Here is an 18,464-nt window from a genome sequence, read left to right on the forward strand (position 1 = left end):
CATGATCCTCTCATGGACTGATACTGATTTAAGGAAGGTACACAAATAGTTTGTTGGTTTCAGATACATTTTAATGGTTGTAATTTAAAACTCTAAGGGGGTTATTTACTAAACTCCGATTGCAAAAATCACGAAAAATTGTGATTTCTTTTTATAAAATCTGACTTTTAAAAAAATCAAGAATTTATTAAACCCCAAGGATGTAAAAGTCTGAATCTGAAAATCTGGCATCTCAGACCTGTCAAGGTTGCATATAAGTCATTGGGAGAAGTCCCAATGTTTTTTGGGGGGGGGGTTATTTACTAAACTCCGAATGCAAAAATCACGAAAAATTCATGATTTTTTTAAATATAATCATACTTTTAAAAAATCATGAATTTTTCAGAATTTATTAAACCCTGAGGATGTAAAAGTCTGAATCTGAAAATGTGGCATCTCAGACTTGCCGAGGTTGCATATAAGTCAATGGGAGAAGTCCCAATGATTTTTTGATGTGCACTGGGTTTCGGGTGTTTTCGGGTGAAAATTCCAAAAAAAAATTGAAATTCGTGAAAATCGGATGAAAAAATCTGAAAGTGTCATGAAAATCTGATTTTTTTTCCCACAAAGCAAGATTTCAGGATAATGTAATAATAAATAAACCATAAAAATCCGAGCGGTGTTGATCGGAGTTTGTAGCAGAAAATATTGAGATAAATTCGGACTTTGATAAATAACCCTCTTGATGTGTACTGGGTTTCGTGCAATACTTCTAAGTTTTTGGATGAAAATTCCAAAAAAGCGTGAAAATCTGATAAAAAAATCCGACAAAATTGTGAAAATCTGATTTTTTTCACGCAAAGCAAATTTTCAGGAAAATGTAATAATAAATTAGCATAAAAAAACAGAGCGGATTTGAGTTTGTAGCAGAAAATATTGTCAGACTTTGATAAATAACCCCTTTACAGTATGTAGGAAAATGACTTCAGATTCCCATGTGAGTAGTGGGATTAGATTCAAACCAATTATTTTACCTAGGATCAAACACACTCCACCACTAGAAAAAAAAAGTGCATAGCTGAAGTATGATGTGTGTAGTACCAGTAGGGCCATGGGTACAAGAGTAAAGCTGGCCATAGATGTTGAGATTTTTAAAAGATCATCATCGTGAGACCACGATTATCTCAGAACAATTGTACGAAAAAATATGATCAACTAAAAAGACCAATTTGCCAGGAAAACAAAGGGTAGCTGCCTGCTTGGCCCTGCAAACATAGATAGATTGCACTGGGACCGACAAAGATTTTTTAACCTGGGCGATCAATTTCCTGACAAATGGTAGCCGAAAAATCGTAAGATGTTCGATCGTTCGAATCCCACTAACCACACGATAATTTCGAAGGATTGGTCGGACTTCGCTAGAATCGGTTGTTGGGCAAGAGAAATCTTTGCATCTATGGGGAGCTTAAGGAAACCCTGTATAATACCCAAAAAAGAAAATCAATCACAATGTCCCATGCCACTTTTTACAACAACATTCAGGTAGTTGTGACAATCTTAAATTTGTAATTTTAAAACACATCAGTAGCTAATTAAAGGGTGGTGATAGGCTATAAAGACTACGACAGAGAGAGACATTTTGGATCTACAAACTGAATTTGTTAAGTCCAAATGGACTAGATATAGATTTAGATCTTGCTGCTTTTAATACTTGTTCATTTCATACATATGATTTTACTGTACTATACTAAACTATATTTTATGCAAATTGATTATACAAATTTCACAGTATCTTAAGGACATTTTTATTATCTTATTTATTATGCCCATTTAGTATTTTATATTTGCCGAGATGACCAATGTGGTAGTGAATGCTCTGGACATAAGTGGCCATAAGTGGCCATAAGTAAAAGGACAAGCTTACGGAGGAACCATCAAGAACATCGGACTAATTTAATCTGTAACTGATATCACATTCAGACAATCTCCTGAAGAAGTGAAATTGTAATCCTGTGAAATTAATAAAGACTTCTGGAAATTTGAATTTTAAATTGGACTTTAAAATGGATTTTATGAGACTTTGTTTTACTCTCATTGTTACATGCTCTGATATATGGACTTTGTGAGTAACACATATTTCTATTTATGTAATAAAACAGAGTTGCACAGATTATATAGTTGCATAGACTACAACGGGTGAAAAAAATAGTTCCGCATCAAAAAAAAATTGTTGCCTATAGGCTTAAATTCATTTGGCAAGGGAGTGACTGGCATCTTTATACTTAAAATAAGTGATGGTCAGTTGCCCCATGTGCATTGACACAATGAAGCCATTGAAGTTCATGGCATCATGGATGCACTGTATCAGCGTTTACATCTGACATTAAGGGGATTATTTACTAAACTCCAATTATTATTATTTTTTTTGCAAGGAGGAGAAAAACACATTTTTCGTTATTTATTAAACATCAATGCTGTTAAAAGTCCATATAGATAAATAACTCCATTTCAAACCTGCCAAGGTCATGTAAAAGTCAATGATAGATGTCCTATTTACAATTAGAAGATATTATGATCTGCACTGGGATTCGTATATTATTCTGAAAAAATCTGTGGTTTTCCGGTGATAATCCGAAAAAATTGTGGTTTTCATGCGATAGGCCAAAACAAATCACACAATTCAGATTTTTTCACATAAAAAAGTGCACAGGAGTTTGAATGAAGTGGTTTTAAGCAAATAGTGAGAACGTTTCAGATTTTAGTAAATAACCCCCTAAATATATTGCAATATAGGGGGCCCATTTACTTAGTTTGAGTGAAGGAATAGAGGAAAAATAGTTTGAATTTCGAATGGTCGAATATGGCTACTTCGACCATCGAATGGGCTACTTTGACCTTCGACTACGACCTTCAACTTCGAATCAAATGATTCAAACTAAAAATCGTTTGCTTATTCGACTATTCGATAGTCAAACTACTGTCTCTTTAAAAAATTCTTCGACCCCCTAGTTCGCCAGCTAAAACCTACCGAGGCCAATGTTAGCCTATGGGGAAGGTCCCCATAGGCTTTCTAACAATTTTCTGATCAAAGGAATATCCTTTGATTGATGGATTAAAATCCACGATCGAACAATTATTCCTTTGATCGTTCGATTGTAGGAATATCGGTAAATCCTTCGACTTCGATATTCGAAGTCGAAGGATTTTACTTTGACGGTCGAATATCGAGGGTTAATTAACCCTCGATATTCGACCCTAGGTAAATGTGCCCCTAAATGTTAATCTTCTGTGTATATCTCATTGCCCAAATGTTTTTGATCGGTGAACCCTGGATCAACTATTGTCCTCAGCATTTTCTTTGTGGGATTTTTCCTCATCCACACAATTTTATATTTATAATTTTCCTTGTTTGTTTTTTCCCCCCAAAATATATTCCATTTTAAGCTCTACTCTCTATGAAATACCTTATTTTTCTGATTGCTATAAAATGAATGTTATTTGCAAAAATCATATTAGAAAAATGTGAACTCATTACGAATAACAGAAAGAGTATTTTTAGTTTATAGGTATGCGTTTCGGTGTGTTGAAATATAGAAAGACAGACTTCAATCAACTCAAGAACACAGTAATTTGGACTGACAAAGGTTTAAGGCAAGTATACAGATAAGCACAATTGTAGGTTTATCATCAGTGAAGGAACTGTCATGTTAGATGCATAGACCAAGATATCAAACAGATGTTATTTGGCATACAGATGAAGTGTTTGGGTTACAGACAATGACAGTACAATCCTTCCCTCTGAGCTTGATATTCCAGACATAGAGTACATTCTCAGTAAATAGGTCTGTTGTTGCAGCAGTGATTTTATTTAATCTTTCACCACTTTGTACAAAATGTGAGGATTACAAAAGCATATGTTAGATGCAGAAACATATTTCATTAAATCTTTATAGCTGGTGTTTGAACCAAGTATAATTAGCTGGAGAAATAACTTTTAGAAAAAGACATCAACAGAGTGGCAGTTCAAGTAAATTGTGGCTCTAGAACACATGCACTGTGCCCACATCTCTCATTCTAAACTAACACAATGTCCTCATGTTATGTGATATGCTAACAAATACATTTTATTTCAAGCTTACAGTTCCCATCATAGGAACAAACAAAACAAAACAAAACATGGAGCCATAGCTATAAAAAATAGGTTGGTCTCTTTTATTCAATGGGCCACTGGTCCTAGAGAGTTGCAAAAAACTTTAAGTGCTTTGAAGATAGAAAAACCAATGTTGCTTTGGCTACAGCTTCCAGCAATTTTTAACCACAGTGATGGGCGAATTTGTCCCATTTCACTTCGGTGAAAAATTCACAAATTCTCCAAGAAATTTGCGAAACGGTGAACAATAAGCAAAATGCCTTGAAGTCAATGGGCGTCAAAATAAGTTTGATGAGCAACCGGAAGATTGTTCTTTCGCTCTGCCGGTGCTAGGATAAATTTGTCATTGCTTCAATCCTCAATGAAGGGTTACCGCAATCCCATATTGATCTGTGAAATGGCAGTTAGAGGAGAGCACTCATAGAAGCAGATACTGCTAAAACATTTTATTTTTGACTACAAATCACACTAAGGGGCAGATGTAAGAAGGGTCGAATATCGAGGGTTAATTAACCCTCGATATTCGACCAGGAACTAAAATCGTTCGACTTCGAATATCGAAGTCGAACGATTTAGCGCAAATCCTGCGATCGAACGATCGAAGGATTATTCGTTCGAACGAACGATTAAATCCTTCGAATCGAACGATTCGAAGGATTTTAATACAATGATCGAAGGAATATCCTTCGATCAAAAAATCACAGGCAAGCCTATGGGGACCTTCCCCATAGGCTAACATTGACTTCGGTAGCTTTTAGCTGCCGAAGTAGGGGGTCGAAGTTTTTCTTAAAGAGACAGTACTTCGACTATCGAATGGTCGAATAGTCGAACGATTTTTAGTTCGAATCGTTCGATTTGAAGTCGAAGTAGTAGTCGAAGGTCGAAGTAGCCCATTCGATGGTCGAAGTAGCCCAAAAAACACTTCGAAATTCGAAGTTTTTTTAATTCGAATCCTTCACTCGAGCTTTGTAAATCTGCCCCTCAGTTTGATGAGCGTAAATTTCGTCACTCACGACAATTTTTATATGCGCGCCTATTTTGTCCAAATGCGTCAAAGTCAATGGACGCCCAAAATTTTTCTGCAAAATTTCTCTGCAGTTTTGTGCCTGGTGAATTTATTTGCCCATCACTACCCATTATATTTAGACTCTACAAACAGATTTGTTGTTGTGACGCTTTGAATAGATTTGCCACGATGAACAGAAAAGGCTGTTTTCAATATCTGAAATACTTCCCTGAAGATGACATTCCTAAATAACCCTACATAGCCCTAGCAAATAGTATTTTACACATACTATTAGTATATTTTTTAAACTGCACATACAGGTACATAAAAAAATATATATATGCCACTCAGACAGACAGACACTCTTACTTACTGTTTAGGTACTGAGCAATCTGTATTATCTGCTCATCTGTAAATGTCCCTGTTTTCGTTATTTTGTAGCATTTCAGTTGATTTGAAGTCTTTTTGGTTTCAATCCAGCAGACTTTATTTTCATCATAAATAAAACCCAGTGTGTGAATTCCATTTGCATTCATTGAGCTCCTGGTGGGTGCTTTACCCCCATTTATATCCAGCACTTCAATTGTTTCAGAGTTTGCAATCAAAAGAACCGGAGGTCTGTCAGCAGGTTCTGGAATTAAATATAATGCAATCATAAGTATTAGCTGAACAGCAACATCAATCTACATGTCATACTATACATCTCTGAACATTGATTTTAATGTGTTGTTCATAAGTAGAAATATTTGACTTATAAATGAGGTTGGGTGCTGATTGCTTGTGGCAAAGAGTGGGATGCTACTCAGTGCAACCTTCCATTGAACCTTTCTATTGAAAAAAATACATGAAAAAAAATGTATACAGATATTATTTAAGTGAACACATCTATGTTTCTTCTGAAACTTTTATAAAGGTGATTATATCCTTTAACCTCATGCTTTCCTATAAAATCAAAGTAATCACATTTTTAAGCCTTCTTTTTTTTACTCACATGCTGATGGAACTGATGGCCGATATTCCACTTATCTGTAAAGACCATGCCGGCTATTACTGGTCCTTTACAAAAGATAGTGAAGGCCGCACTAAGTTTGGACTCAAATCGGCTAATCCGATAATGCAGCACTCTAAATTGCATCTGCTGCAATTGCACTTATGTCAAACTCTATAGTTAGTATAGATATAGGTTATAAAATGTATGTGAAGGTATGGAGGGGTGTGTGTATGGATGCTGGGTTTTCGTTTGGAGTGGTTGAATTTGATGGACTCTTTTTTCAACCCAATTTATTTATATATTTATGTAACTATGTAAAATGGTACAACAAATGGTATAAAGTGGGTGCAAGTTGCATCTAGCATTTTCAGAGTGGAGGTTGTTTCACCTCCGGAGTGTGCATTCACTGGGTGCAAATCTGATGTAGCTAATAATGCCATCTGTGGTGGGAACACTAGAGATACCACCAGATTCAAGGTGGCAACGGGTCCAGAGTTCCTCAGTGTCAGTAGGCTCAGCTGGGCACTCTTCATCAAGCAGGATAAACCACTGTCAACCATGTGGAAGTGCAGGAGCCAGTTTGGACCCTAATGAATTGGCAACCATATGGCAGTGAAGGCGCGTTTGAATGCAAGAACTTAATGAATTTCATCAATATTCCTACTCTCCTGCATCCATTACCTTAGGAGTTCTGATTCCAAATATTTAAAATCTCCATTTTGTGTTTTTTACAGTATAGTATGTCTTTTATCTGTTCCAGAACAATAAAGGGACAACAGAAGATCGTGGTTCGCAAAACACAAACGTGAGGTGAAAATAGCCATTCTTAAACATTTAAAATTGTTTATCTGCCTTTCAAGATATTACAAAGTATGGGGAGCAGTCACAATCTTTAGCCAACGGACCTGAAACGTTACTAAAGCATCTCTTTACTGTTACTGTTTTGCTCCTAACGATCTTCCATCCCTGCTATAAAAATTAGTGGGGTTATGCATCAAGTTAAATGTACTCACGCAAAGGTTATTCATGCCATTTTCCTTCTGTGTCTATAAATGATACAAATCAGGGAAAGGTAGGTGACCTACAGCACTTTCTAAATTTGCTGCAGCTGTTTTTCCGATAATATATGCAGCAGAAATGTCACAAATTGAGTAGCTGCGATGTGACTTCTTTTACTTTGATAAAAGATCTTTCCAGGTGTTACTGACTCACAAATTAATCAGAAAAAGTGTATTTCCACTGCCTGCTTTGATAAAACATAAGGTGTGATTTCTGTCAACATAGTGATACTTTTGCACTGTGCAGGTTTCTGTAAAATTCAAAATAAGATGCAGTGTTTGTAATGTCAATATAACTGTTAAACTTTTGTTTTGTACATGTCCTTGACTTGGCAAGAAATCTGCAAAAATTCACAGAGCAGTAACCTGTAGTTCAGAGGTGTTAAGACCTTTCTGAGTTTGTAGCTCATCTATCTACCTATTTGTCATCTACAGTATTTATCCTCATTAATCTTGCTATAAGAAAATTCATCTTTTACTGTTCTGAAAGTCTTTGTGCAGTACATTTGGCAGTAGGAAGGGTAGTTTTGAAAATATGTGGCCTGACTTGAATATGTGTGGTATCAATGGGCAGTGGTGCAATAGTGGGACTGGCCTATCATTTTTGCATAACATGATATTGGTTAATTATTTCCTGTGTCACTGGATTTCACTTTATTAACAATATCACCCTAATTGCCTCTTAGAATTAGCTGTCAACAGCTGTACAAATGAAACAGTTCTCTGTCCTGTTGAAGTATTTGTACTTCTCCCAGCTCAGCATGTCTGGCACAATTGTATCTCCGAACACAGGACCCTTAAACAATGTCATAATGTCAATAGAGCTAAGCACTGCTCTTCTGAGGGGTGGCAGGGGTACTTTTAGACAAAAACCAATTCTTGCCTCAGTGTTTCTATAAATACCGACACATCCCTATAGATTTTATATTTTGTACCTATTGATGGATCTTTAATAATACATCCTACTTAATATACAGCATGCTAGGGTACATACTGTATATCTCTAAATTAACATTGGGAAGTCCCCTATATTTTCAAGATTGTCAGCAAAAGTCTAACATAATAAAGTTATGAGATAAAATGAGTATTTCCCATTGTCATCATGTTAGGTTTGTATTAGCCCTAGACAAGAGAACACCCAAAGACATGAGAAGAAAAAGACAATGGGTACTAGAACACCTGATTTTATTGTGATAAAATAATAATAATGGATCTCATGATCCATTATCCAACAACCTGTAAACGAGAAAGCTCTGAATTGAGGTAAAGGCACTTCCCAGAGTCCATTTTTAATCTAATAATTAAACATTTTTAAATTGTCTTTGTTTCTCTGTAAAAAAGAAAACAGTACCTTATAGTTGATCCCAGTTAAGTTATAATTAATCCTTATTGGTGCCAAAACAATTCTATAAGGTTTAATTTGATTTGTTTTTTTAGTAAACATAAAGGAACAGTAACAAACTTTCAAGCCAGCGCACACAACAAATTGTAGTGCATACAAAGAATTTTATACGAAAATACAAAATTTTATATTAATTCGGAAATGAGCATGCAGTTTTTAAAAATTGCACACACAAGTCTAAAATGTGCACACAAAAGAATTTTTTTGTGCACATAGCCGATAAGGAATTATCCCTCTAACAATGCTTCTACCCTACACATTTTTTCTTATTTTAAGTGCTTTATGTTAAATTACTATTAAAAAAGTTCTCCTCCTATTCTCAAAAATAAGCCATTGGGTGAATTCAATTGTGGAAGACCACAGCAGCTCCAAACATCACCTCCTCAAACCAGTTGCTGAAGTTTTAGGATTTTCTGGCTCTCCATTTCTTCCTTAACATTCCTTCAAAATATGTTCTGAAGGCAGGGTGCACATTGGCATTTTAACTTCATTTTTGCGGTGAGCTAAGTGCTATGAGCAGGTGAAGGAATGCAGGAACCGACTGATGTGGATTTATGGCTGACCTGGGTGCTGCCTTCTCTGCTTGCAGCACTTACAGCAATAAATCTCACAAGAGGCTTTACAAATCCTTCATAAAGCTGCAGCAACTGACTTCTGGTTTGAGGAGGTTATGTCGGGAGCTGAAGTGAAGCATGTACTGTACTTGTTGGGTCCAGCACAGTTGATGTCGCCATATTCCTTTTTTGAGAACAGGAAGAGAACTTTTAATGGTATTTTTACATACCATTTACATTTACAAGCACTTGAATTGAGGAATATTGTGCAAGGTAGATGTATTGTTAGAGGGGGATAGAATGGATTTTTTAAATTAATAATTTTTAGGTATGGCGATCCAAAATAAGGATCTGTTATCGGAAAAACCGAAGTCCGGTAACTGTTTGATTAGGTAATTTATCTCTCAACAGTGACCTTCTAATGGTTTCTTCATCACCTCTCTTTAAAAAAAAACATTCTTAAAGGGAAACTATTGTGAAAACAAAAATTTAATTTAAGAGACTTTCTGAATACATTGAATGTATTTGAAATATTCTGCATTGTTTCTGAAATAATTAAGTTTATATTCACTATTCCTCTCTCAGCATTCTGTCTTCTTGCAGCAGTTGGGTGTCAGATGAATGATCCAATATATCTTATAGGGGGGGACTCCCTTTCCTAGCAGATGTATTAGCGCTCACTCATATAACTGATTCCAGTACAAACAAAATCTAACACACAATTCTGCAAGTAGAGAGACAGGATTTCTGGTGATTTTAATAGAGTGAGCTCTAATACATCTTCTAGGCAAAAGGATATAAGATATATTGGATCATTCATCTGACACCCAACTCCTGAATGAAAACATAATGAGGAGAAACAGAAGTGTGTCCTTACTTTAATTGATTATATTTATAAAGTTTCTTATTTCGTATGCTGAAGCAAATATTAAATTTTTATTTTCGCAATAGTTCCCCTTTAAGATATTCTCAAGAAAAGACTCAAAAATGGGGAATGGTTTAAAGACTTAACTGTAACCAAACATTTTGAGCATCTTGCATTATTTATTTATTGATGCGTTGAGGATGCCTTGTCCTTCCAAGCTTCGTATTATATTTCCCTGGGAATAGGAAGTACTTTACACCTTCACAAGCAGAAAAAAGTGACGACAAGTGCTCAGAGCATCACATTCAAGATTATTTGACAAATAACGTGACTCTGTACAGTTTTTATAGATATAATGCAAACATCCTTACTCAAAATTATACTCTTCATCATCATTAGCATTATATCAATGAGAAGACAATGTAAAAAGAAATGTTTTGGAACTTTGCTTGATACATTTCATCCGAGGAACAAGCTGTATATCTGACCTACATCACATATAGATGTGTATTTTATATGGTCACTTAAATCGCTGTCCCATGGGCAGTATGATTGGCTTTCAACAGGGAACTGGGATCACGTTATGACCTGTCCTCCTAAAGCATGTGTAAACACAAGCACAGGTTTGTTGGTGAAGCTCAACTCCAACATTTATAATCAAGGGTTAAAACTTGCTTAGTTTAGCAACATTAGGGGTGGATTCTTTAATCAACCCACTGTGCTGATCAGTCCTTCTATTCTGTATGGGGAGTTGCTTTGCCTATTAACGCAAGGGACCACTGGAGTTACATCCACCTCCTCACCTGGAGGTAGCTATAGAACTCCCTTCATGCCCTGCGTCAATAGGTGCAGTACACTTACACCTAAAGAATTGGGCACAGAGTCACTCACATGGCAAACAACAGAAATTATGCCAGGCAGACTTTGAAAATATTCAACACATTTAGACCAGCACACACTGTTGCAACCATTTTTGGAACATTTGTGACAGGTGCTGCTCAGTTGCCCATGTGAATTGTCCATTTGCATGGGGTACTAGAAGTACGTTTTTACAAAGTTAGATGCTCTTTTTGCATCTTGTACGTTGAAGAGGATCTGCAGAAATGCTTGAAGAATGCATTAACAACATCCTCAATGCAACTCTCTTACTCTGTTATGCCTGTATTCTATTATGGGTGATGAGTCTGTAAGTATCTGTATTTGAGCACTATGATCTAACTTGAATATTGTAGTTCAACAAGAGGAACATTTACTTTTATTGTTTATTATTTAGATTTCATTATTTTTTGGTTTCATTTTTACATTACCTTATCTTATTGTGCCTCCTTACTTAACTGTCACACTTAGGCACATTTTTTTCACAGGGGTGTGTCCATATTCAAAAAGGAAAGTTGCAGTAAAATTTTTTTTAAATTGTCTGTTATGGCTATCCCATAACCGTTTGCACTGGAATTCTTTATTTGTCTACATACATTTTTGAGGAAGCATACCTCAAGGTCAGTAAAACAAGGGTCCTCAGACAAAGGCGTGGCACCTTACAGAACACCTTTACTTCCCAAATGATTTTGGTTCCTCTGTCTATAAATTCTGCTTTAGTGGGTGACTTAGAAATCATTATGGACTACTAGACGTAAAGGTGTTGATAGAAGTTTTCCTAATGGTTCACAATTTAGGAACTGTTTGAACACTTTGTATAGAATAATGGTACTTCTAAAAGATTCAAATCACATTTTGTTCTTAATTCCTAACTGCTACAGACATATTTACTTAGTGAAATTATGTCCTTATTTAAACAGTACCATGCTTTGTATTTGTGGTGAAATTTTACTTAAGAAGTCACTACACAGACAAAATTCAATAGGAGAATCAAGGTTAAACCCTGAGGGAACAAAAGGTATAGTCATCAGAGTCTGAATAGAGCACAGCAAGCAGAAAGTCTATAAAAGTACAGTAGATTTAAACAATGAAACATAACCTGAAATGCTGCAAGAAAAGAAGCATTCCCGTATGATGAATAACTAGCTAATCAAACTAAAAAGTCAATACATTCACATAACAAATGACATGAATTGGAATAGTAAACGAGTATCAGTTATCCAAAGATGTGGTTGGTTCTCAGCTCAGCTTTAATTAGTTTAGTATTAAGGGAAGTAAAGAGGGGAAGGGAACAGAGGAGGAGAGAATATGTTAGAGGAGGCAAGAAGAGGAGAGGATAGAAGAAAAGGAGATGTAATGAGAGAAGAGTGCAAATGAGGTGAGAAGAGGAAGAGCTTAGAAGAGAAGTAGATGAAGAAGGAGAGGAGCAGAGAAGAGAACAGAGAAGGGTGTGATACACCTACATATTGTATGGGTGAGACTTATTTTATCCATATTGTTGTTTCAGTTTGAATCATATGCAACAGATTCAGACCTAGAAAGTGTCAGTACACGTGCAAGTAATAAGTGTATGGATAACATGCTCACATGTAAATAAATGTTTGGCTTATAACAGCAATCACAACCTCTATAGTTCTTAATATTGAGCAATCGAGTATGATTTTCAAGATTTTAGCTATTCTTTTCATTCTATATCTGTGTAGAAGCACACTTAGGACTATAGCAAATCAAGTGCTTGGTTGTGAATCCCAGTACTTTTTTTCCCCAATATATATTTAAATTGCTCAGTAATTAGAGCACTAACTGTCCCTCTATATATTTTAGGTCCCCTACAGCTTCAGGCTTTGTTTCATCTATGGTTATAGCCGTGGCTGGAAAAAAAAAAAGATTATTTCTCACTTCCAAGATAAAGTGCAAAATGCACTTGTTTTGAAAGTTAGGATGCAAGCCACAACGGGGTCCCGTCCCTATCACTAGCACCTTGGCACCGCCTGGCCTATGGCCCCTATACTGTTGTTTATATCCCAGACTACAGCCACAAGACGTTGACACAACACATTCTTCCTAAATGGACAAAAGTAAAACACTCTTCCCTGGCCTGTATAAACTGACCCTTAACAACACTGGGATATGATGTTACTATGATGAGGGAACAGTGCTGAACTACCAAAGAGCTAAGGGAACATTTTTATAGGTGATCTGAGGCAAATAAACATAATATCACCATACATAATGCCAAGCATTGGAGTGCTGTTAAGGTCACTACCAATGGACTTTGAAGCAGTGCAACAATGCCCTGTGGAGTAATAAATATAATTTCACCATCTAATGCAAAAGTTTGTTTTTCACAAATGCCAGCATAAAACTATCTGTCTGAACACATACTGTTAACAATAAAGCTTAGTGTAAGCAGAATATTAGTCAGGGAGTATTTTCAAGTACCTCAATGTATTGTCTTGTACGTAGTTTTAACTTTTTCAGTAACGGTTAATTCTTCACATTGGTGCCACAACTTTAGGATAGGTCTCCTGGTGCCAGCTGGAGGTTATGGTTTTATTTATGTGTAACGGTGCAGCTGCACTGCAGCCCTTTTTTAGGAGAATATGGGTAAGGTTCTTAATTATTTAGATTTGGTGTTAAGACGAGACTACGAAAAGGACATCCCTTGCTGTCTCTACAATAGTAAGATTGAATCCGCTCTGTTTGCAGGGTCAACAATCAAAAATGTTCCTCTGTTTGCATTAGTTTTGCATTACTGTCCCATTTAGCCGCCATAAAAGTAATCTAATTTTACTATTTAATTTCTCTGAAATGTTATGTTAATTAAATATATAAATAGTAGTGATGGGCGAATTTCTCTCACTTCGCCGAAAAATGAGCGAATTTACCACGACATTCTTGAAACGCAAATGTATTAATTTATTAAATAAATGGCCGCCTAGAATTGTCACCGGCATCGAAATTGACGCAGGCATCAGAATTAGGGATGGGTGAATGTTTTTGAATTGTTTTGCCATGGAAATGATGGCCATAGACTTGTTTGACGGCGTGCATCCAAAAAAAAAAGACGTGCGTCAAAATTTTTGCCGCCCTACAAAAATTGTTTTGACACGCATAGACTTTAATTGTCGTCGACGATATTTAGCCACCGACTAATTTTCGGTGAAACAAAACGGGTCAAATTCGCCCATCCCTAGTCAGAATTGTCACTGGCATCAAATATATTTTAGCGTCGAATTTATTCGACAGTGGCAAAACGCGGAAATTCACAGCTAATTCGCGCCTGGTGAATAAATTCGCCCATCATCACTAATAAATAGGTTTTATGTAAAATAAATGGGAATGTGATACTCACTTTCTTTAAATGTCTACAGTGACATACTTTTGTAGATGCAAACTCCCGTTTTAGAGTAATACTGTACAATATTCTCTGCTTCGCAGCTGGTGGGGATTCTTTGCAAAAAAGTCTTTAATGGAAACAGTAAGAAAAGTTCAAACAGACCACACAATTCAACATAAAAAAGTGTGTGTCAGCCTGTGCACGGTTAAAATATACAATGCTTATCCATAATGAAATACTGCCAGCACAACTGAACATTCCAATACTTCATAGGAAAAATGCTAAGAGGAATAAAGGCCTATTCGCATCAGAAGGAGGTACAGCAATGGAATAAATTTCAGGAAAAAGCAATAGTATTAAATTCAAATAAATAATTTACTAGCCCACGGAAGTAACTTCAAGTAAACAAAATAATTTGTGAAATTGACAAGTGCAGAATAGTACTCAAAAAGTCACTGAATTGTTACTAATCTCAGACTACCCAAATATTTCTGACTTACTATTAGCATACTCATATTATTATGTAGGGTTGAATCATGTTCCTTCAACATCAGGGGTAGATTTCTAAAAGAACACTATGTAATAAAATTTCTGCCTAATTCTTCACAACCATCTACTCTTTAATTTAAACAGTTTTACTGGAAAAAGCTGACATTAATGTGCGAGACTATGTGAGATTGTTTGAGAGAATTATGTAAAAGCTTATTTGCTTATGAAAATGATCTTAATGAATAAAATAATATTTAATAGAGAATTTTGACTACAATGTTCCAGGTGTCTATGGGGTCCAATTGAGCACCATAAAAGTGGGAAAAAAACTTTCCCAAGAATTTTAAATCACAGCTATTCTCAATATTGTAGGTCCCAATTTATAACTGGACACTACAATGCAAATTTGTTGCTATAGGTTACCAATTACCAATCCAAGTGTTTCTCAACTACAGTCTATAAAATGTTTGCAAGACCACTATCTCCAAGCACACAGATATACAGTATTCTCAATGCTTAATACATACTAGGATTTAATACATATCAAGAGTTAATGCTTACTGGGGGATGCAGTAAAGCAACGTGGATTCTCAAAAACATCACTGTTCATTTAAGTTTTTCAACAGCTCAACTGGACCAGTAGCCCAAATAATGTTAGATGATCTTCCAAAAAGAATACTCCCTGGTCAGTGTTCACGCATATCCAGGACCTTTGTTCATATACTGTAATTGTCTGTGTTCATGGCATTCAACATGTTTTTTCTAGCACCTTACCTATTAGTAGCATTTTGCATTTGTTGTGTAATTACAATGTAATATCGACAAGTCAAAACTTCTCAATAAACTATATTGGTTAGATAATGGCAAGATTTAGGTAATTACTGTAAGTGGGGTGCCCTGATGCAGGGTCAGACTGGTGGGTTCTGGGCCCACCAGGGCTGCTCCACATCAGGCCCCTGCACCCCCAAAGGGACCCCCTCCCCAGCATCAAGGACCCCCTCCCAGCCGCAAAGCCCCCTCCCCCACTAGCACATACCTGGCATACACGCAATTCTTTATGCAATCGGGCGGGGGGGGGAGGTCAGGAGCATCGGCCATTTAGAGTGGGTCTGGGCCAGCTGGGGACCACCAGGATTTTTTCTGGGGTCCCGCCAGCCCAGTCCAAGGCTGCCCAGATGGTAAACAAGTGAATGTTTTAGGAAAAGACTACATTCTTTTTGTTTTAGCTAATATTCTATAGATTTACTCATGTTTTAAAATACTGTGCAATTTAAAAATTCCATAAAAAGGGGAAATTTTAAAAATATATTAAAAACGGAACTTGCTGTAAAATTGCTTCTAGTTTAGTTTATATTTTTTTTCTCCCATCTCCAGAATCAATTTATTATTTGAAAATGAAAAATAGGTGTTGGCAAGACTGTCTGATCTCTGTCTCAAGGGCAGAACACAATCTATGCTTTTAACTAATGTAGATATATATCGTTGGAAGGACAATGTGATAAGCAAAGTGCTGCAAACCATGCTGTAATTAATTGCATTCTTTTCCATCTTTTTAATGATCAAGATACTTTTTGTGTTAAAGAAATTGCATACATTTCAGGAAAATCGCTTAAAGCAAGCCAGCAATACGTGACTGGTTAAACTGCCAATAAATTATCTTTCAGGTGGTTTTAATAGATTGTGCAAAGGAGCCAAGATTAGAAATATCTACCATTAATTCTGAAATGTATTATTTATATTTTATGATTTTGTTTTAAAGGCAGTTTCCTTCATAAAAAAAACATGACACATAGGGGATTATTTATTAAAATCTGATTTTTTTTTCTCATTGGCCTTTTAAAATTTGAATTTTTCGGGATTTATTAAACCTCAAGGGTGTTAAAACCCAAATAAAAAAAGTATTCTAATTCAGAGCTGCTGAGCTCATGTAGAAGTCAGTGAGAGATATCCCAAAGATATGCTGATCTGCACTGGGTTTCTGAAAAAGTTGTGGTATTCAGGTTTTTTTAATGATTTTATGAAGTTTTTTTCCTGCACAAGAAATTTTCCAGGAAAATGTATTGATAAATAAGGGGCTAAATCCAGGCGGATTTGATCGGAGTCGTTTTCAGAGAATTTGGAGAAATTTTTGAATTTTGATAAAGAACCTCTATATTGTTGAATGGAAGAATCACAGGGGCAAATTCACTAACGCGCGAAGCGCCGAACGCTAGCGTTAATTCGCTAGCGTTTGGCATTTTCGCTACTGCGCAAATTCACTAACGAACGCTGGCGTAGTTTCGCTAGTGTTACTTCACAACCTTACGCCAGGCGAATCTTCGCTAGCGACAAAACTACGCAAATTCACTAACTTGCGCAGTTTAGCGAACGATACCTTTTACGCTAGACTTCCTTCGCCACCTCAGACCTGGCGAAGCGCAATAGAGTAGATAGGGATTGTTTCAAAAAAAGTCAAAATTTTTTCTAAGTCCCAAAAAACGCTGGCGTGTTTTCTACATGATTTTTTGGGGCTCCCCTTCCTCCCCCCTACATTTCCTGACTCATGGCAACTTACCTAGACAGTGGGCACATGTGTAGGGCAAAATACATTTTTTATTGGCTGATTTGAAGGTTTTCTAGGCATTTGTAGTGCAGATACGTGTTCCACCATTGAAATTTGAATTTCACGCCGTATGCAAATTAGCCTTCGCTAGCGCAACTTCACTTTATATAGCGAAACAATGCTAGCGCAACTTTGCAACCTTACGCTACCCCTGTGCGCAACTTCGGATTTTAGTGAATTTGCGGAGCCCTGGCGAAAATTCGCCTGGCGAAGTGCGGCGAAGAGCGGCGAAGTTGCTTCTGGCGCAACTTCGCATCTTAGTGAAGTTGCCCCACAGTGTTTACAGATAAAGGTGAGAATTGACATCTGAATGCAAAAAGCGCCCTTCATCTTATGGCTTTTCTTTTGCAACAGATATGTTTTACATTTTATTCCCACCTTTTTTTATAAAGTTTACAGTCAGCCATATACATACATAATTATGAATGTATATAGTATTCTAATAAAGCTGGTATATATTTACATTATGTTATGTCACTGCACAGGTTATGATACTACTTAAATATTATTCTGTACTACTTCCTGACCATTAATTTACCTCATCTGCTGGATTATTGTAACAGGGATACATTATTATTATTATTATTATTATTATTATTATTATTATTATTATTATTATTATTATTATTATTAAAATTCAATGGGAGAGTTTTAAAAAGTTGTAACAAAGGCTTTGGCCAGCAAGGTTACACTAAAAGAAGCAATGTGAGTTTGCAACACTTTGCAACAAATTATACATTTGCCTCAACACCATTGGTGAAGATAAAGTAAGAAAATCCAGCTGAATTTGCTTGAGCATTAAAAACAGATTTAACTTGGTTTATTGTCTTCATTTTGGCAAAAAAAAAAATTGTAAATGATTTCATTTATTGTATTGTTTATTGTAAAATGTTGTTTTGATAATGTAAATTAGTCATTATAAAAAGTTTATTGTAGAAACATTTGTTTGTGGCTACAGTTGTAGAGTCCCTTTGTATATGAGTATTATTGGGTGTATGTAATTCCTTGCTGAAGATCTTTAAGTTCCTAAAACTAAAAACAAAGTCCTTTGTCACCTACACATAAAAAGCTGTATAATGAAAGTCCTTTGCAAATTAAACATGGAATCTAAATGATTTTCTTCATTAAAGCATTCATACCTGTTATAAAGGT

At 36.0% G+C, this 18,464-nt stretch overlaps 1 protein-coding gene across 1 annotated transcript in view; it reads right to left on the reverse strand.

The window, feature by feature from the left end:
- Positions 1-18,464, reverse strand: part of LOC108702259 (low-density lipoprotein receptor-related protein 1B-like) — a 724,128-nt gene that overhangs the window by 500,042 nt on the left and 205,622 nt on the right. The window contains exon 6 of the mRNA XM_041578093.1: positions 5,509-5,766. Within this exon, the coding sequence (XP_041434027.1) occupies positions 5,509-5,766 (258 nt within the window). The remainder of the gene's footprint in view (positions 1-5,508; positions 5,767-18,464) is intronic.

This window comes from Xenopus laevis, chromosome 9_10S (genome assembly GCF_017654675.1).
Source record: "Xenopus laevis strain J_2021 chromosome 9_10S, Xenopus_laevis_v10.1, whole genome shotgun sequence".
NCBI lineage: Eukaryota > Metazoa > Chordata > Amphibia > Anura > Pipidae > Xenopus > Xenopus laevis.